The sequence below is a fragment of the Agelaius tricolor genome, unplaced genomic scaffold (genome assembly GCF_023055355.1).
Source record: "Agelaius tricolor isolate 1412-34295 unplaced genomic scaffold, bAgeTri1.0.p SCAF_37, whole genome shotgun sequence".
In the NCBI taxonomy this organism is placed as follows: domain Eukaryota; kingdom Metazoa; phylum Chordata; class Aves; order Passeriformes; family Icteridae; genus Agelaius; species Agelaius tricolor.
This window is the reverse complement of record NW_027269297.1, coordinates 88,866-106,765: the sequence shown is the minus strand read 5'-3', so window position 1 is coordinate 106,765 and position 17,900 is coordinate 88,866. Positions and strand designations below refer to the sequence as shown.

At 45.8% G+C, this 17,900-nt stretch overlaps 1 protein-coding gene across 2 annotated transcripts in view; it reads left to right on the top strand.

Annotated features, from left to right (window-relative positions):
- The window catches only part of COL27A1 (collagen type XXVII alpha 1 chain), a 145,513-nt gene that overhangs the window by 39,373 nt on the left and 88,240 nt on the right, over positions 1 to 17,900 (top strand). For both annotated transcript variants that reach the window (XM_071453813.1, XM_071453811.1), the window contains 6 exons: positions 188 to 241; positions 5,136 to 5,180; positions 6,006 to 6,059; positions 8,443 to 8,487; positions 10,743 to 10,796; positions 11,994 to 12,038. In XM_071453813.1, the coding sequence (XP_071309914.1) occupies positions 188 to 241; positions 5,136 to 5,180; positions 6,006 to 6,059; positions 8,443 to 8,487; positions 10,743 to 10,796; positions 11,994 to 12,038 (297 nt within the window). The remainder of the gene's footprint in view (positions 1 to 187; positions 242 to 5,135; positions 5,181 to 6,005; positions 6,060 to 8,442; positions 8,488 to 10,742; positions 10,797 to 11,993; positions 12,039 to 17,900) is intronic.

The following is a 17,900-nucleotide window of genomic DNA, read 5'->3' as shown; positions in this document are numbered from 1 at the left end:
ATATGAGCCAGTTAATAGAGATGTTCTGTAAATCTACTCTTCTTATCCACTCAGGTTTTGAAGAGTTGTGATTAGAACCAGAAATATCAATAGCTGTGGGCTGGTGTCAGCAAAATAATTGTGGTAACTGCAGTAAGCTCAAGAAAAATGTTGCTGAAAACTGATTGAACTTGCTTGCTTCCTACAGGGAGATGTGGGCTTACCTGGTTTAACTGGGTTCCCTGGACCACCTGGTAGAAAGGTAAGAGTGTTCTTTTCTAGTGAATCAGATCAGTAATTTTATTTTAAAAATTTTATTTTAAAATTTTCTTCTATAACTCTGCCTGAAAGATTTAATTCAAAGTCCCAGTATCCACCCAAAGAGCCTTATGCCTGTTCAGCAGGTGTATAACCTGGGGAGATGGGCTGAAGCATCTGCCTAAAGACTATGTTAGAGTATGAAATGAAATTCTGGGTACAGAACTCTGTTCCTTCTTTGTATTCCTCATCCCTCTGCACCCTGACACTGTTCCTCAGCAAGCTCAGTTTAGGCCTGGTGCAGCCAGTGCATCATCTAAAGGGATCTCCAACCAACAGCAATACTCAAAGCATGAATTCAGAACAGTGCTGGCATTCCAAGGAAATCACCACTGTCTATCCTGGTAAAGCACATTTCAAGAACATATCTGTGTGCCTTCCCTCTTTATTTTGCTTGGAGACTGCCAGCACTGGTCAGGTTTTGCTTTATTTTCTTCCATATTGATGCTTCAACACCATTATCATCACAAACAACACATTCATGCCTAGAAAAGGGTATGTAGGGATAAAACACAAGATCCATCCCTGTTTTCCTGAGGCAGCAGGGTGTGTTTCTATCCATGCATTCAAGCCTGCACAGCAATACCTGAGCCATCCATACCTGGAGCTCAGATCTTTCATACATCAAGGACATTTCAGCTGAGTTTCCAGTTCCAGGCTGTGGTGGTGGGTTGGTTTCTTTTTTTGGAAGCTGGTCCTGTTGCAGGGAGCTGTTTGAGTGGGGCTCAGTGGCCATGACTCCCCCTCCCAGCAAGACAACATTGCCACAGCTAACCTGAACAGTTAAAATTAGCATCTTGTTTCCATCACTTCATCAGTCAATGGGCCATTGACCATACACTGTTGCTCAGGTCAATTAGCTGCACACAAACACCTCCTCTGGTATTTTTTAAGACTCCAAGGAGAGAGAGAAGGTGTGGAGGAGGCTGAAAGGAGCCCTCCCTCTCCACCATTATTTGTTGTGTGCTTTATACTAGAACCAAATTACCAGGAGGAGGGGCTGAGTTTATTTTTCTACTCCAAAGCTGGTCATGCTTGGGGTGCTGTGTGGAGTAGGAGCAATTGAGTGATTAATTACAGATCTTATGCTGTCACAAACAAGTTTTAACTAATAGGGTGCAAAGAATACCATTTTCCTGGTATAACAGCTCATAAAACAAAACCTTGTGGTTACGATCAGCAAAATGCAATGTCAGGAGTGCAAGAACTCATAGTGGAAAAAGCAGAGAAGGAATAGGAGATTGAACAAACATTCCCAAGTCCAGCACATGGCCTTCACATCTGATCTTAACTCCCACAGGACAGGGTAAAGGCAGGGATATGCTTCTGTTTCTTCAAGTAATGAGCAAGTTGGATGTTGAAATTTTTCCTTTGGTGCAGCTTAAAAACACCTCCCAGTAGCACTAGTCTGGCAGTGGGTTTGGTGTAACCTGGCTTTTATTAGCATCTTGCATTAAGCAAAAATTTACAGCTGTTGGAGAAATGTTTGGAAAAATTCTTTTTTTTTGTTTTTTTTTTAAATCTTGGTTGCCTGCTGGCATTCTCCCAGTGAAAATACACTGCTGCTTGGCTGAGGGTGGGCAACATATCTTGGCTACTGGAAAACAGCAATGCCTTGGAAATGGACATCCCTCCTCTCACTCCATGGAGGTGCTGCAAAAAGGGCTCTGAGGGCTTTGATCAGAGAACACCATGTAGAAACCTTCAAATGGGTAAAATATTTCACCAGGAGAAACAAAATGCATTTCCCACTAAATGAAACCACTGTCTCAGCAGCTTGAGCTGGAGCCACAACCAGCAGCCTGTGGTTTTGGACAGTGTGGCTCAATCCTCAGTGCCTGCCTTGGGAATGCTGGCAGACTTGGATTGGGCCTGTAGGATTGGACAGGCTGATCTCAGAGCACCCCTGAAGCTATTTTAGCTCCACACATCTACAAGCACATGAAACTGCCTTAGGTGTATTTCTCATCCTCTCCACGCAGAGCAAACGGTGCTTTTGCAGACCAGGAAGGGTGGCAGGACTTGGGTGTCCCCTCTGTGCCTGTGAGGTATCTGTGGGCTTTGGCTTTTGGTTTGGGGCTGAAGACCACAGCTGCCTTGGAGACAGATCTCAGCAGAGCAGCATCATTGCTCCAGAGGAGAAAACAGCAGTGAGAGAGGCAAAGCTTCACTGGAGTCAGGGAGCAAAGACAGAACTGGGAAGTGGTCAGAGCTTCAAAACATCCTCTATGCAGATCTCATCCCCTGGCCCCTTAATTCTTCACATTTCCTACCAAAGTGCAGGATGATCCCTTTAGCTAGGAGAGAGTGGATTATAAATATCATCCCAGATGAGTAAATCCTTCACTGGAGTGCAATTTCCTTTCCAAATCACAGCCCTTTGTGTGGAGTGCCCTGTAATCATCACGAAGTGTTTGGATAAAAGAGCAAATGCAGTTGTTTTCATACCCTCTGCCCTGTCATTTTAGTGCTATTTGAAGAGGATTTTAGCAGGTAAATACTTTCACACAAAGCTGTAACATACACAAGCTTTCCTGGTTTTCCTTCATTGTAATTCACCTGAGGCAGAAATAACTGGGGTATATTGTGAGGAAATACATCTTTGAAACTCTCCAGAGCCCAGAATATGTAGTGAGGAGGATATTTAATATAACATAACAGTAGCACATAACAATGCCTACATATTTAGGAACATAACATATTTAACCTAATTGTCATTCACTTACCACTACAAAATTGGTGCAAAATTTAGTTCAGGACATTCTTTGAGCATCTCAAGGGACCATCATGCAACCACTGCTTTGGGTGACATTGCAGGCTCAAAATCCCCATCCTGCAGAAATCCAGCTGGAGCAGAATGGTTCAGAGCAGCCAAGCCAGGCACATATTTCTTATCAGTGGAAAAGCAAGATATTGTTAAGCATGGTGCTCCAGTTGTCTAGAGACAAGGCAGCTCCTGCTGCAGACTGGAAGAACTGGGCAGTGGTCCCAGGAGAAAACCCTATGGAAATCTAAATTCCAGGGAATGACTGGGGATGCTGAACTCAGGGATGTTTCTGTTGGAAGCTCTCACCTTCAGGCCAGACACCCAAGGAGGGTGGAGCATCCTCCCTCCTCTCTGTGAGTCTCTGCCAAGGAGCCAGGGAGAGGATGAGCAGGAGAGGATTTCATGGGGCAGATTCCTGGAGAGGGGCAGGGAATCCTGTGTGCTGGTCCTACTCCAAGAACTTCCAGTGAGGAATCTCTGTCTGAAATGTCCTCACAGCATTTGGAGGAAGGACCCTTGAGGTGGTTCAACCAGGGGCTTTCAGGGCAGCCTTGTCAGAAGGTGCGACTCTGTCCAGAGCCATGGCATTTCAGCAGAGCCCAGCAGGAGAGAGCTGGTGAGAAGGGGATCAGCATCACTGCAGGCCAGACTGTCTGCAATAACAAGGCAGGAGGAATGCAGAGGGGAGAGGGCAGTGGCCAGCATGGCTGGGAGCACTGCACACCCTGCCAGCAAAGGCTCAGGCTGCAGGTCTGGAATGGCCCGTGGGAAGAATAAAAAGCTGTTAAGCAGAGGTGTGGACCTGGGAGCAGAAACAGTCCTGGGTTCGTGTGGAGAGTGGAGCCAAAGGCCAAGAGCTTGGTCACCCCTGTGACTGGTGATGGCTTCCAGAGCAGGGACACTCCCTGTGGGCTTCACAGACAGATGAGGTGTGCTGGAGCCCTGGCCAGGACAGGGTGAGTGGCAGGGACTGAGGGACACGTAGTTGTAACCCACTCTTGAAAGCAATTTGTTATTTCTTTAGTATTTGTTCAAGGATTGTTCCATGTTTATTTTTTTCCTCTCCCATTTGTTTCAAGTTAAATTTTCTGCTCTTTCTTTTTTTTAATCTTGCTGCTAGCCCAGCTAAACCGTCATCTCTGTAACTAAGTTCAATCTCCTGATCTGCTTCTCTTGATGGAAGCTTGTTTTAAACAGCTGAAGAGGGAAAAAAATCTGAACTGTCCATCACATAAAAAATTCACTCTGTTTGAAGGGAGCTCTAGGTAAATCTAGGAGAAAGCAAACTCCCTTAAAGACACAAAGTGCTCAGTCTGCAGTCAAACAGGCTGCCCTTGTCCTGCTCCAGTGTCTGCATCCCCCCAAAAAATGAAATATTGACAAACTGCAGCAGGATTATGAAAGACCTGTGAGAATGATTTGAAGCCTGAAACACTTGCCAGTAAGCAAGGTGGATTAAGAAACTCATTCTAATTAATTCAGCAGAAAGCAGGTTGAGAGGCAGCTTGCTCACCATTTTTAGTAGCTTCATAATGGAGCACTCTGGATCTTGTAATAATTAGATTAGAAAAGCTGGAAGTTGGACAAGTTCAAGGTAGAAAAATTGGAGTTTACTGTGACAGTAAATGGTTGTTTTGGTGTTTCCTGTGGCATTTCAAACCATAAAGCAAAAGTAAGAGCTCTGAAATACAAATGGCTCATGTTGCTGTAGTCCCCAATGTGCCCAAAGCCAACATTTAATTTTGTGGTTTCCTGAGGGTTAAGGGCAGCCTTGCTCAAGGTGTAGATTACAAATGGATCTGAGCATGGAGACCCCTCCAAATGTGTTCATGGAGCAATTCCTTCTGGAGTATTTCCCACCCCAGACCACAGCAGGACACATCAGCAGGTTTGGATGGTGCAAGCACAAAGCAACCTGATAAAAGTTTTCATGATTGTGTAATGCTCTCTAAAATCCTACTTCTCCTCAGAACTTTAGTCCCACCTACAGAGAGAAATAGAAACCAAACCCAGATTATTGTACTACATTTTTGTTTCTTTAGTATTCATCTCCTCCATCCTCTTTTGACAGGGATATAAAGGCTACCCTGGACCACCAGGTCACCCTGGAGACCAGGTGAGTTTTCCCACTTCCCAACAGGGGAGCTTTGAGGAGGGATGGATTTGCTGGCTGTGATGCTGGTTTGGCTCTGGTGCAGCCTGCTCAGTGTGGACAGGCAGCTGCTCCCAGGGCAGCTGGGCACACACACAGACCCAGCATCCATGGCATGGTGGGAGGAGGCTGCCTTGGAGCTCCTACATCTAATTTCTAATTTTTACTGCTCAGGCACGCTAAGTTTACTTGGGGGAAGAAAAACCAGCTCACCATCCCACCCCTTTATTTGTCTTTTTACATTAATTTCACCTGGACTTTACTAACCACGCTGTGTTAAGTCTATGTGATTCCCTTCCCAAAGCCCATTCCCCCCCTCCCCTTTTCTCCTCCCTCTCTATTTGGTTAAGTTTGATGTTTGCAATGCAGTAAAAAAAAAAAAAAAAGGCAATGAATAGCAGGCCCTGTTAGCAATGATGTTAAAGGATATTATACATGAATCCATTTAGTTTTGAAGAATTTTGGCAGTGCTTTCCCACCAGCAAAACGGTTCCATATGCCAGATATAGATGCAGCCTTACACCTTCTCTTAGTGTCCTTGTTCCAGATTCTCTGCTGCCTTCCCCCAAATGGAGGGAGAAGGAGAAACAGCAGCACTTGCTCAGTGCATGGATCCCTTCCCTGTGTTTTCACCCTCATTAATTAACTTCATTATGGACCCTTAATATTGTTTTCCTCTCAATAAATGTGCATCAGGTTAATCCCCTCAAAAATGATTCAGCTAAAACCCCTTCCCAAGTGGGACATTTACCTGACTTTTTGTGCTTTTGCTTTTTTTTCTCTCCAAAGGGTGAACGAGGACCAGCTGGAAGTCCAGGTGCCAAAGGTTATCCTGGCAGGCAGGTGCAGTAAATCTCATCGTGCTGTGCACAGAGTAGGGATTTGGGTGTGCAGGTAGCTAAAGACATGCCCCACTAAGGACAGTGCAGTCCTCTAGAAAATGTTGGTATATTTGAATATTTGATCTCTGAATATTTTCCTTCTTCCCTCCTCAAGGTGTTGTAGGAATAACACAGTCTTTCAACTCTGAAATGTTGTTAGAAAGTATTTTGTGGCTATGATAGATAAAACCTGAATTTCTACAGCAAATTATGGCAGATTTTTCTTCAGTATAACAACAGGGAAAAAACAGAACAGCAGAGCACAGAACAACACGTGCAAGCTGCTAACCCTTCTTTTCTAGGCATATTTTACATCTAATGTTGGACAAGTTAGAAACCTAGGATGGAAAAAGGTGTATTTATTATTGGAGGAGGGGATTTAGATGAACTCCCATTAGTAAAATGCACTGGCATAAAACCTATATATACACACACAGTGTTATGCATGAACTGTAAATATATATATATATATATATATATATATATATATATAAAAATCATATTTGCAGCTGCAAAAAAGATAATGAAAGACAAGTCATTGTTCTCATGCTGAAAAAAATCACACAAAGACAACTTTAGGAATGGAAGAGTGTGCATGGGGTAATGGATCAAGATTGGACACTGTTGTCCTACTGATGGAAGATGCTGAGTAGTGTAAAGAAAACAGGAGAATTTGCAAGATCCTAAAAAATGGAATCTCTTGGAGGACAGAACACCCAGCCCTATAACTTTTGTGGTGAAGTGAGTTTGTCAGGGTTTTCTAAAATGGACACATTTAATGCTGGATTCAGCAACATTTATCTGTAAGCCAAGAGACCAGGCAGATGTCAAAGATTCCAAATGCTCTGTCCTGAGTCTTTCAGACTTATCATGAGTTTGGATGTGAGTTTTTTATGCAGATGTGTAGGTTATTGGATTAAATGTGAACTAGACCTGCAGAACAAGCCTGCATCTCTCTGCTCCAGACTGTCAATAAAGCATGACCCATTTTAAATTGAAAATCAAACTGCTGCCTGGCTTAGCACACTGGAGAGTGCAGATGGCAGAACTGGATGGGAGCTTTATGCACCTGACTAAATGCTCCATTCATACTCTGAAAGGCTCTTAGAGCTCAGCATGCCAGAGAGTCTCCTAGGTGTGAATGTGTGTTAGATGGCTAATAAGAAGAGAAGTCCAAGAGATTTTGGACATACAAGGTTAATGAATGCTGTTCAGCAATTCAGCCCATCAGATAAGCAGGATGAAATCTGTGCCTTTACATTCAAAGAACAAATCTACCTTCTTAAAAACGTGGTTTGGGTCAGGAAAGTGACTTTTTTTATTTTTTTTTAAGGCAGCTTTTTTCAGCCTATCTGAATCCTGTGTGTATCCTGCATCAGGGCTGTTTACTTTACAGAGATTTTACTACTTGTTACTCCTGTCAGCTGTGCTGGCTCTGCAGCCATGGGAGAGAGTGCTTGGCTCAGGTTTGGTTTGTGCATCACAGGCAGGATTGTAACTTCACCCCAATGCCTGAAATCTTTGGCAACGATGCAGGAGCCAGGAAAGAGCACAACCCAACTTTCACATCCCAGGCTGAGCCTGCACTGCTGCCAGCTGAACAAAATATGGACTTAGCCTTTTTTTTTTTTTATTCCCCCAGAAAAATCCCATCAAAATTTGGAGCTTGGAAAAAAATTGATCTGGAAACTTGCTAGAAGGCAATAAACATGAAAAATTATTTTGCATTTTTGCACTTTCCTTCTTTGCAGTATTTTGAGTGAGCAGCATTAGGCATAGAATTAGAATGGGGAATTAATTTTCAATTCTTTCCATAGCTGATGCTGCAAAGGGTTAGAGATATCACAGTACCTGCATTGCTAAGTGACTCTCTGAGCTGTAGGAATTTCTCATTGCACCTAAGCAGGTATTGGAATACATTTGCTGTGCATGTGTTTGCTCAGGCAGGAAGATGAGTGGAGAGCATCACTGTGCCTGGCATCCCAAGTGTAACACAACCTCTGGGCACCCCACTGCATCAGCCCTTGTGGTCTTTATCATCAGAAATCTCAAATTCAGCCCCAGGGAAGGCTCAGTGTGTGCAGCAGTCTCAGGTTCTGCCGAATGCCAGCTCCCCAACAATGGCAGATCTGTTATTTGCATTTGGTCTTTTTTTTTTCTCCTTTGTTGATACTCCTTGGATGCTTAAAGCAAAACCTTAAAGCAGAACCATGCAGTACTTAAAGCTTTAAGAAGCACTTAAAGCAGAACCATGCAGGGATGGTGCTTGGGGGGTTGGCACTGCTTGTTATTTTAAGTTAAAGCTTGTCCACATTTGTCTTTGTTTTTTTTCCCTTCTGTTCTAGGGTTTACCTGGCCCCATAGGGGAATCTGGCCCAAAAGGCACTCGGGTAAGCAATCTTTCATTTGCCTTCTCTCTGCTTGTTTTTATCAAAGACTTCTCAAGAAACTTTAGGCTTGATTTTGCAATTCTGAAGCTGGTTGCTTTAATTTGTTGCGTTTGGGGGATTTGAACCATGCACTGTTAAGTTTTTTTTAATTAAACATGGAATGTACCTTGATCAAAGTCCCCCAATAGTGCTGATGATAAAGTCAGCCCCTTCAGAGCTCACATTGCAGGAGAGGAAAGAATGGCTTACAAATTCCTATCAAAGCCTGCAAGCCCCATGTCCCAAAGGCCTCTTTAGTTTCAATCAGTGTGGTTCAGCAGACTTTAACCACGCTGAGTATGGGCTCATTTGGGCACAGGCCTGGTTTGGGAGTGGTCTATATCATTATGAACAACAGCAAGCCAGCATCTTGAAGCCATGTGCAAATACAAACAATATCTCCGTTCTGTCTGGTTTTGCTCACCAGAAATAATTGCTGGGGTTTTATTCTCACTGCAAAGGATTCTTTTTTTATTACTACTTAAGGCTCTTGTTAATCACATTTTGTTCTTTTCCTGCAATTATAAATTCACAATGAGATCCTAAGCCAATAAATCCCCATTTCTCCAACACGTGATACTTTCTCTATATGCAGTAAATTCAAGCAGCTGGCTTTCATCACTAGGAAAACTGCAAGGAATAAACAAATGCTGACCCTGTAGCTAGCAGTATTCCTGAGCTGGGAAGGGAGAGGGCACATTCAGTTCCTGCAGAAGAGGAAAATTTGAGACTCACCCCACTTCTGCAAGGACTGAAGTTTTCCCTGGGGCTTCTCTTCACTGCCCTAACCAGGACCTTGTGTAATTATCAAGTGGTAGATGTACAGAATGTAAGATTTGGAACTTATTCTCCATTTTGCACCCCTGAGTGGTGAGGACTGAAATATTTATAAATACCCAAGGAAGCCCTTTCTTAGTTCAACCTCAGTAAATCAGAATTGGGTGCTAAGGTAAGAAATGTGCATTTTGTGGTTTAAGGGAGCCAACTCTGGAGCTCTGGACTCTTCTTCATTCTTCACTTCTACTTTTTCCTTCTTCAGGAAAAGTTTGGGAGTTATGTGGTTTCTTTTAGGATTCAGGAGGCAAAGGCAGGCAGGATCATTTAAATGTAGCATTATTTCCCAGCTAGGTGTTGTCCCTAAAGGAAACACAGCCCACAGGGAGCAATGGACTGGTGAAAAGGTTGGGTTGGGTTGGCAGATAGAGATTTAGCAATGATGGAGAAAGAAAGATGAGAGAAAAGCAGTGTTAGCACTTGGCTCCTGTAACAGTGAGGTGCCACGGAGGGGGCTCCCTGCTGAAATTCACTTCCTCTGGATTTGGCATGCTTGGCACCAGTGGGGCCTTTGCAGAGGCCCAGCACACAAGGTGACTTTGTCCAGGCTGCTGAGCAAAGGGATTGAACACAAGGCTGCCATTGTGGCAAGGGAAGGGAAACACTGTGTTTTATGCAGCGTGTCTTGTCTCAGCAGGGCCCCAAGGCCACAGAGAAACCTGGAAACACAAGGTTTCTGATGAGTGTGGAAGCAGCAGGTTTTATGTGAAATGTGCTGGTGCAAAGGTGGTTTCCCCATGGTGTGGGTGTGTAAGTTGAGCCTCACATCAATCCCCCAAGCCTGGAATGTCGGGTCCAGCCTCTCCCAGCCCATGCAGGGCCTGCAGTGCTTGGGGTGACGCAGGTTTGCACATGGTCTTGGTGTGCAGGGACAGGCCTTGGGCAGAGTCAGGACTCACTGCAGGGTGGGGGCAGCCCTGGTGCCAGGAAAAGGGGGGCTTGCCTCAGAAGGGGCTGCAGTGTGTGACCACCAGGTGACACAACACAAACAGAAGGGCTTGTACAACAGGACAGCTGGAAATGAGTGTCAAAAGCAAAGAAAGAGACAAAAGGAGGTGTAGGTCAGTGGATTATTTTTGCTAACCTCGAACCAAGCTCCATTTCCCTCAGGTACACTTAGAGCCAGCCCAGGTAAGGTTTCTTCTGGCTGTCCTCTTGCTGCCTGGAGTCCTCCTGATCCCTGGTGTGAGGGTATGTGCCCTTGGACTACATCGTGGAAGCCAGCACCATGCAGTCCATGGGCATATACACTTGCCTCAAGGTTTATTTCATCACGGCTGCCACTGACCTGCGCTGGAGGCTGCTCTGCTCTTCAGGAAGCACAGATTTACTGCATGCTAATGGAGAAATGTGTTTGACTGCTTGTTTCCTCTTTTCTTTAGGGCTATATTGGTCTCCCAGGATTATTTGGGCTACCAGGAGCCGATGGAGAACGAGTGAGTATTTTGTGAAGAAAACCTTGGTGTGTTGGTGGAATGCAGTTCTTCAGAGCCTGATGTAATCTTCTCTATCCCTGCTCCCTGAGGAAGGAGGCAAGCATGCCTAATGCTTACCTATCCCTTCTTTAGTCTCTTCCTACCCTTGAATGAGGATCTGTGTCCCTGTATAATGCTGATGTTCAGCTGAGGAGAACCCAGGCTTCAGGCAGGGCCATCAGACCTTGCTGTTGACTACAGAGGAATTTTTCTATATTCTCCTTCACTTGAAAACCTGCCTTCCCTCTCCCCCTTGCCAGCTCATCTTAGTGAGGTGGGGCAGGGTGAGGAGAATGTCCATGGAGATTCTCTGCTCCCACAGGAATCCCCTCCCAGCCATGCTGTCTCAACATTTTGTGTGCCTGGCTGGAGATGTTTGGGAAGAGCCTGGCTCTTGGAAGGGACAGTGCTGAGCTTTCTGAAAATGGCTTTATTTCCAGTTGCATTGAGTTGGGCAGTCAAGCCTGGGGCTGTGAGTGGGCAGCTGTGGCTGTGCCCTCCCTTCCTCCCATCCTTTTCATCGTGCCTTCCCCCAGCCCAAATTTCCAGAGCTTTACAGGTCATCCCTTGCTTTTCCACTCTCCGTCTCCACACCCTCCCACCTGCCTGATGTCTTCCCCTTCTCCCCACTACAAGAGCTCCTAAAAGGATCACTGGAAGCCAAACACAGTTGGATTCCAGCCTTTCCTCCCTCAAGTGCAATCTCCAGAAAGCAGAGAGGCCCTGGGACCATGTGGGAGTGTGCCTGTCTGGGAGGGGCCTGCCCCGCGCTCTGGCCACGCTGATTTAATGCTTGTAGAACTAAATAAGAAACATAAACACGAGTTCTGCAGCGAGTGCCTCAGCAGTGGCCCTCATTTGGTTCCAGACCAGTAGCTTAATGACTGCTCCTGCTAAGCCCAGCCCCAGCCTGGGGATGCTGCCTGCACGTGGCCTCGGGAGGCCGCAGTTAATGGGTGAAGGTTAATTGTCTTCTGCTCTCGCAGCCCACTGCAAGTAGCTGACATTTTGATTCCCAAACAATGCCACAGTCATTAGCCTGTTTTGCATTCTCCTTTCTCTTCTCATTTTGCTTTGTATTGTTGGTTGGCTGTTTGATTTCTCAACCAGAACTTTTTTTTTTTTTTTTTTTTCTCTCTCTGTGTTTTTTCCTTGCAGGGGATCCCTGGAGTTCCTGGGAAGAGGGGCAAGATGGGTAGGCCGGTAAAGTTTTTCCTCGTCTATTATGCAGACCTTGTTGAATGAAACTGGGAAGAAGACATTTGGCTTTTGGCTGGGTCCTTTCATATCTTCAAACAAACCTTTCCATGTCTGTCTTCTCAAGCAGGAAGAAAACCAAGATAGAGAAATTGCTCTCTTCCTTTCTTCCATGCTCTGCTCAATTCATAGGCTTTATTGCTCTTTTCCCATGCTCCCTTGGATCTTAAACTTCTCAGATTTTCTTCTACAACATCTTCCTTCCTGTCCTGCCTCTGGCCAGTTGCTTCCCTAGATGCACCTTTTAATTCCCAGCCATGGCTGCAGTGTCCCAGGTGTCTGTACTGGCTCTGTTCCATCTCCTGCTTGGCACTCCCACCAGTTCTACCACAGCTTCTGTCACTTCTATCACATCTATCTTCTCTTCTTGCTGTGTTTCTCTCCAACCCCTGTCCCATCCTGGTTTGTGTAATGCAAGTGTGGTTTTGTGTAGAAACCTTTTTGTTCTTGGTGGTACAACAGAATGGGGGAAGATGTGTTTGAGGAGCAAGGAAGCACCAGGGAGATATGAGAGCTCGGTCAGGAGGAAGAGGTGTTTGCAAGCTGGGCTGAAGACAACTGTGAGAGCTGTGTAGGAGAACAAGGGGGCTGTGCTGACTCTAGTAAAAAGCAAGTGGGAAAAATACTGAAATGAGCAGAGGAAAGGACAGAAAGGAAAGACTTTACCCCATCAACCTTCTTCCAAACAGTCCTGTATGCCTCCTTTAGGAAGCTGGATGAAGCTTTTTGCTCCAGGAACCAGCAGAGAGCTCAAGCATGTCGGAGTTCTGTTGTGTCTCATTGCCTTTGCACATTGTCCTTCACGTTAGCCTGAGTTTCCTCTGACCTCTGGACATCATTGCACTCACAGGCTTCTTGCAAAATGTCCACTCACCCACACATGGAAAAATCCAATGCTTTCCCTTTGTCCCCCTTCCCAGGAGCCCCCCGCCCACCTCTCACTGATGTTCTCACTGCAAAAGCCATGCAGACACCTTGGCATTTACAGGATTTCTGCTGGTCAGAGTGACTTTGAGATACGTGCAAGTCTCTTTTTTCAGCTTGGCAGTCGAAGGAGTTAGGATTCTTCTTGTTTATTATTTTTTATTTATAACATTCTTTCTCTGGTCTGCTGAGGTCTGTTCAGCAGGTCAGACAGAGGCACATTTACTGCCCCCAGGTGCAGTGTTGTCTTTTATACTAAAAACTACGTGTACATTATTTACAATAATTTCCGAATACCTATCACCTATGTTAGACAGTGAGTTTCTACTTTAAACTAACCTAAAAGTGTTAACATCACTCAGCAGATGGAGGCTAGGAAGAAGAAAGAAGGACAGGGCACGCCCAAATTCCTCCATCTTGGGACCCCGAGCCCCCTTTCTAAAACCCCAAAAATTTACTTTTCACCCCGTGACCAACTAACTAGTATTCTACTTAAATTCTCTTGACTTGTAATTCTTCATATAAAGGTGATAATTTGCTCCATGGGTCAAAATCCAAGTCCCAGGTGTCTTGGGCTCTGTGCCAGGGTCTCTGAGCCCCCTGGCAGGGGCTTGAGCCATCCAGGACAGCCAGAGGGATGTCCTGGGTTCTGATGGCAGTGCAGACACCTCAGCAGTGCCACATCCATCCTGCCTCTCCTTTGCCTGAGATGGGGAGCAGTCAAGCAGATTTTTTTGGAGGGGTACTGGAAATCCATACCAGATCTTTTGCAAGCTGCTGGTTGCACCAGAAACCTCTGTGATGAATAAGTGCAGCGTCCGTGGTGTAACCATGACTCGCTGGCCAGGGCAAAACAAACACAGCAACTGTTGTTAGGTGCAGGGGCTCTGCTCTCTGCTCTCTCTGCACAGAGCACGCTGCAGGCTCAAAGCCTTCCAGCTGTTGGCTGGCCAGGATTTGTAATCTTCCAGGCAAGGGTTTCGGTCTGGCGGTCACTGCTACGAGCAAGGGGCTCCCCTGAGATCAGCAGGGAATCTCTCAGCTGTGGAGGCATTCAGGCTGGGATCTAGGGAAGGGATTAAATGGCTACACGTGAGCACCTTTGTTCTGCTTGGCTCCTTCAGAGAGCTCTGGCTCCATCTCTGGTTTATGATATCAGGTTTAATAGGAAATCTTGAATGGGCCGATGCTGACGATTTGAACTTCCCAGCGTGAACAGAAAGATTAAGTGACATCCACAGTTATTCAGGAAGTCTCTGGGAGAAATGGAAAGCATGAACCAGCTGACCTGATTCTCTTTCCAACACTTATCTCCTGGCCACTGCTGCCTCCCAGCTGCCTTGGGGTTTTTGTGAGCCTTCTGGGATTTCTCTGGTCTCTCCCATCCCTGCTCCCTTAGATTTGCTGGTGTGGCTGTTGTTCCTCTGCTGTCTCCGTGTTGTCATTGCAGAGGGGAGCTCTTCCAAGCTCATATTAGCTGCCTTCAGAGCTGGTGAATGCTCCAGAGAGGAGGAAGGAGTTGGTATCACACATATTTCTGTACCTAGCTTTGTTTGGGAGGAGAGCTGGCAGTGTATCAGTGCTCAGCCGAGGAGGAGCTGGGGGCTGGGGGAGGTTGCATGTGACACCGTGGGCCTCTGAGAATGATGTAAGAGGGAATGATTAAAATAGAGGAACTGGACATGAGTCAGAGCTTGAAATCCTTCCAGGGAAGTAAAGTTTTGCAGAGCTGTGAGGGACATGGTGAGTCTGTCGTGGAAACAGCTGACTCCACCTCTCCCTGCCCGACATCAGCGATGCAGGAGGCCAGTGCATCCCAAAATATGAGCCCTGGAGAGGGAGAGGGCTGGGGGTGGGCTGGGAGCAGAGTTATGGTTGGAGCCCAGTGCACAAAGGAGGCTGAAATAACAGGAGTCTGTACATCTCTGGATCTGCTTGGTTTAGAGGTGGGCTGGGGAGCTGGAGCTGATGCAGCTGCCTGATTAAACCTTCAGTCTTGCCAGTGCAGTGGCTGAAAAATATGTCTTTTTATGGTGATTTTTGTGGATTTTTATGGTGTTCAGCTGAGCAGCTGGGAAAAAAATATATATATAAAAACAAGACCCCATCAGGGGTGCTGGAGGAAGGAGTGAGAGAAGCTGTTGATAGCTTGTCTTGCCATGCAGAGACAATGTGCCAGTCCTGGTTCAGCTTTGGGAAGGAGCTGTACTGCCACTGTAGGAAATGACTCATAGGAAGAGTAGGAGATAGAAGTAGCTGAAGGAACACCAAGCTGTTCTTGTGCTGTGGGAGATGGGTAGCCACAATCAGGAGTGTCTGCACTGCAGATTGTATTAAACTTCAAATGGAGTGGAATATTTTCAGAAGTTCTTAAGCTCTGCTAGAGGAAAAGACTTAAAGGCAAAACTTCAGGAAATATATCCAAAGAGCTTTGAGCTCTTTTTTGGTTCATCTTTGGTTTTGATGTGTGCTTATATCTCTCTTTTTCACATAGAGTGTTCACTCCGCACCAGCTGTGCTATTTTTTATCTATGATTTTTTGCTTCCAATCTTTTTGTTAGTAGTATTCTTTTAAAAGAGATAGAAAAGAAGGAAGAGAAATTTAATTCAAAGACATACTTAGTAATTTTGAGGTTCATCTGAGGTCTATTCACAAGTCAGTTAAACACAACTTAGGTTTCCTTACATTTTTCTAAGAACCTGGTGGTGCTGGTCCTGCACTCAGAGCCTCACTGTGTCAGGTACCATGCAAACACCTTGTGAAAGAAAAGCCCTGGCCCAAAAGGTCCACAAAACAGCACAGGGATCAGGGCTGGAAGGGTTTGGTAACAGCAGCACGAGCAAGCCATGAGCATCACGAGCAGATATTTCTGTCTCTGTGCTCATCGTTCTGGTTTCTCCCCATGACACACAGTGTCACACAAGCTGCTTGGCTCTTCCAGCTCTGTGCAAGCCAGGGACAGCACTGTCTTTGGAGAGCTCTCCTTTGAGCTCAGCAGCTGAAGCTTAGCGTGGAAATGCCAAGGATGACAGTTCATGTCTCGAGGAGAAGGTGCCATAAAAAGGCACATGGATTTGGAGTCACAGGGATCAGCATGGGAGTGAGTCCAGCAGGGTCCCTCCCCTCTGTCACCCACAGTGTGAGAGCCAAAGGGAGCTGGCAGCCACTGGAACCAGCCTCAGAGTTTGCTGGGAGCACCAGTGCAGTGCCAGGCTGCTGAGCTGGCCACAGGCAGGATCCCCCTCTCCAGCTCTCACAGAGAGTGGCACCCTCCCTCTCACCAAGCTCTTTTCCATGTGTGCTCTCTTCTTCTGTGGTGCCTTATCATGCATTAACTCCTGCCTCCAGGGAGCACCAAGATGCAATATATTGGTTTTTCCTTCATCTGATAAGCTGTCAGAAGGTCATGGGGTACTCCTGCCCTCCCCACCAGCATGAGCAGGCTCTTGCATCCTATGAAAAGGCATCAATTGTGTCTGGATAGCCAAAAGCAGGGCTGCCTCTGGGTCAGGAAGGTTTCATTTTGTAGCCTCCCCAACCTTTTGATGGAGGGCTGAGATAGATCCATCCTTGGACAGATCCAATGTCATTTTGAGATAGATCCATCCATTGGCTAGATCCAGTGTCAGAGCCTGGGGTTTGCCAAGACTCACAGGCCCAGCTGCTGTCCATGCACACAGTGGGGAGCCAGGCTCTGCCGTGGGTCTGCAGGGGCTGGCATGGCCACAGAGCACTGACAAAACAAATGTTGCTTCTCTCTGTAGGGACTCAGGTGATAAACATCTCCTCTCTTGCTCCAGTCTTTTCTCTGCTTTGGATGCAGCTGAGACCCTTCCTTGAGTGAGTGAGCCAAGAGTCTCCTGCACCACATGAGCACTTGGGAAACTGGTAACAGCATTTCATGGTACTCTCAGATGTGGCCAGCCAAAGCCAGTAGAGAAATGAGTGGGCTGAAGAGCTGTGTACAGGTAACTCCACAAGATGAGCCTCAGGAGGGAGCACAAATGGTCTGTAGGAGCTGATGGACAGGACTGGGCAGTGCTGTCTTGTGCCAGTACCCCAGCATAGCACCAAAATGTTTGGTGCCTTGTTCAGGAACTGATTAATTTAAAAACAGAATATGCTTTTAATCATTCTGTTTGCATGAAAAGTCCAGTGGAGGTCCTGAAAACCAGCCATGAACAAGGCTCTTCTTTTAATCAGAGAGTTTTAGCCCATGGATCAGATGTTTCCTGTTAGCCATTTAAGTAAATTCTTTGCTATTTTTTTTTTTGCTTTATTAACCTGAATTTTTAAAATAGATGTGGTTTGAGCAATCAGTGACTTTTTTTAATGCTGAAATTGGACACTGGAGCTGGGCAGCTGGTCTGGTCTCTCCACCCCTCTTGGCCTGGTTCACCACTCTGAAATGCAGGCGTGAGCCCAGAGCAAATGTCACCATCTCTTTTTGGCCTGAGCTGTGTTCCACACGTCTGGAGTTTCCCAGATCTCTGGTGAGGTGCTTGCATGGTTACTTCTCACATGTTCCTATGTCCAGGATTACACCATCCAAATAACCTGGAGAGGTTGACAATATCAGTATGTATTTCATTTTTTAAGAATGGGCAAAACAAGGTACAGAAAACACAGGGAAAAGGTGCCAAGAGCTATAACTTCCACTGAAAGAAAAGAAACAATCCCAAAGATATTTTTTTTTCCCAAGAATGCTCCTAACTGATTTGTCCATCTTCATTCAGAAATCTCATGAGGAACTGAACCAAGGTCTTCCAGGCATCTTTAATCCTTCAGGGGAAAGCTCATTCATAAATCAAAGCTCAAAAACTATTCTCCTTAGAAATTGTAAAGCAAAATAATGCAATTGTCACCTATGAGTCTGAAAGCAT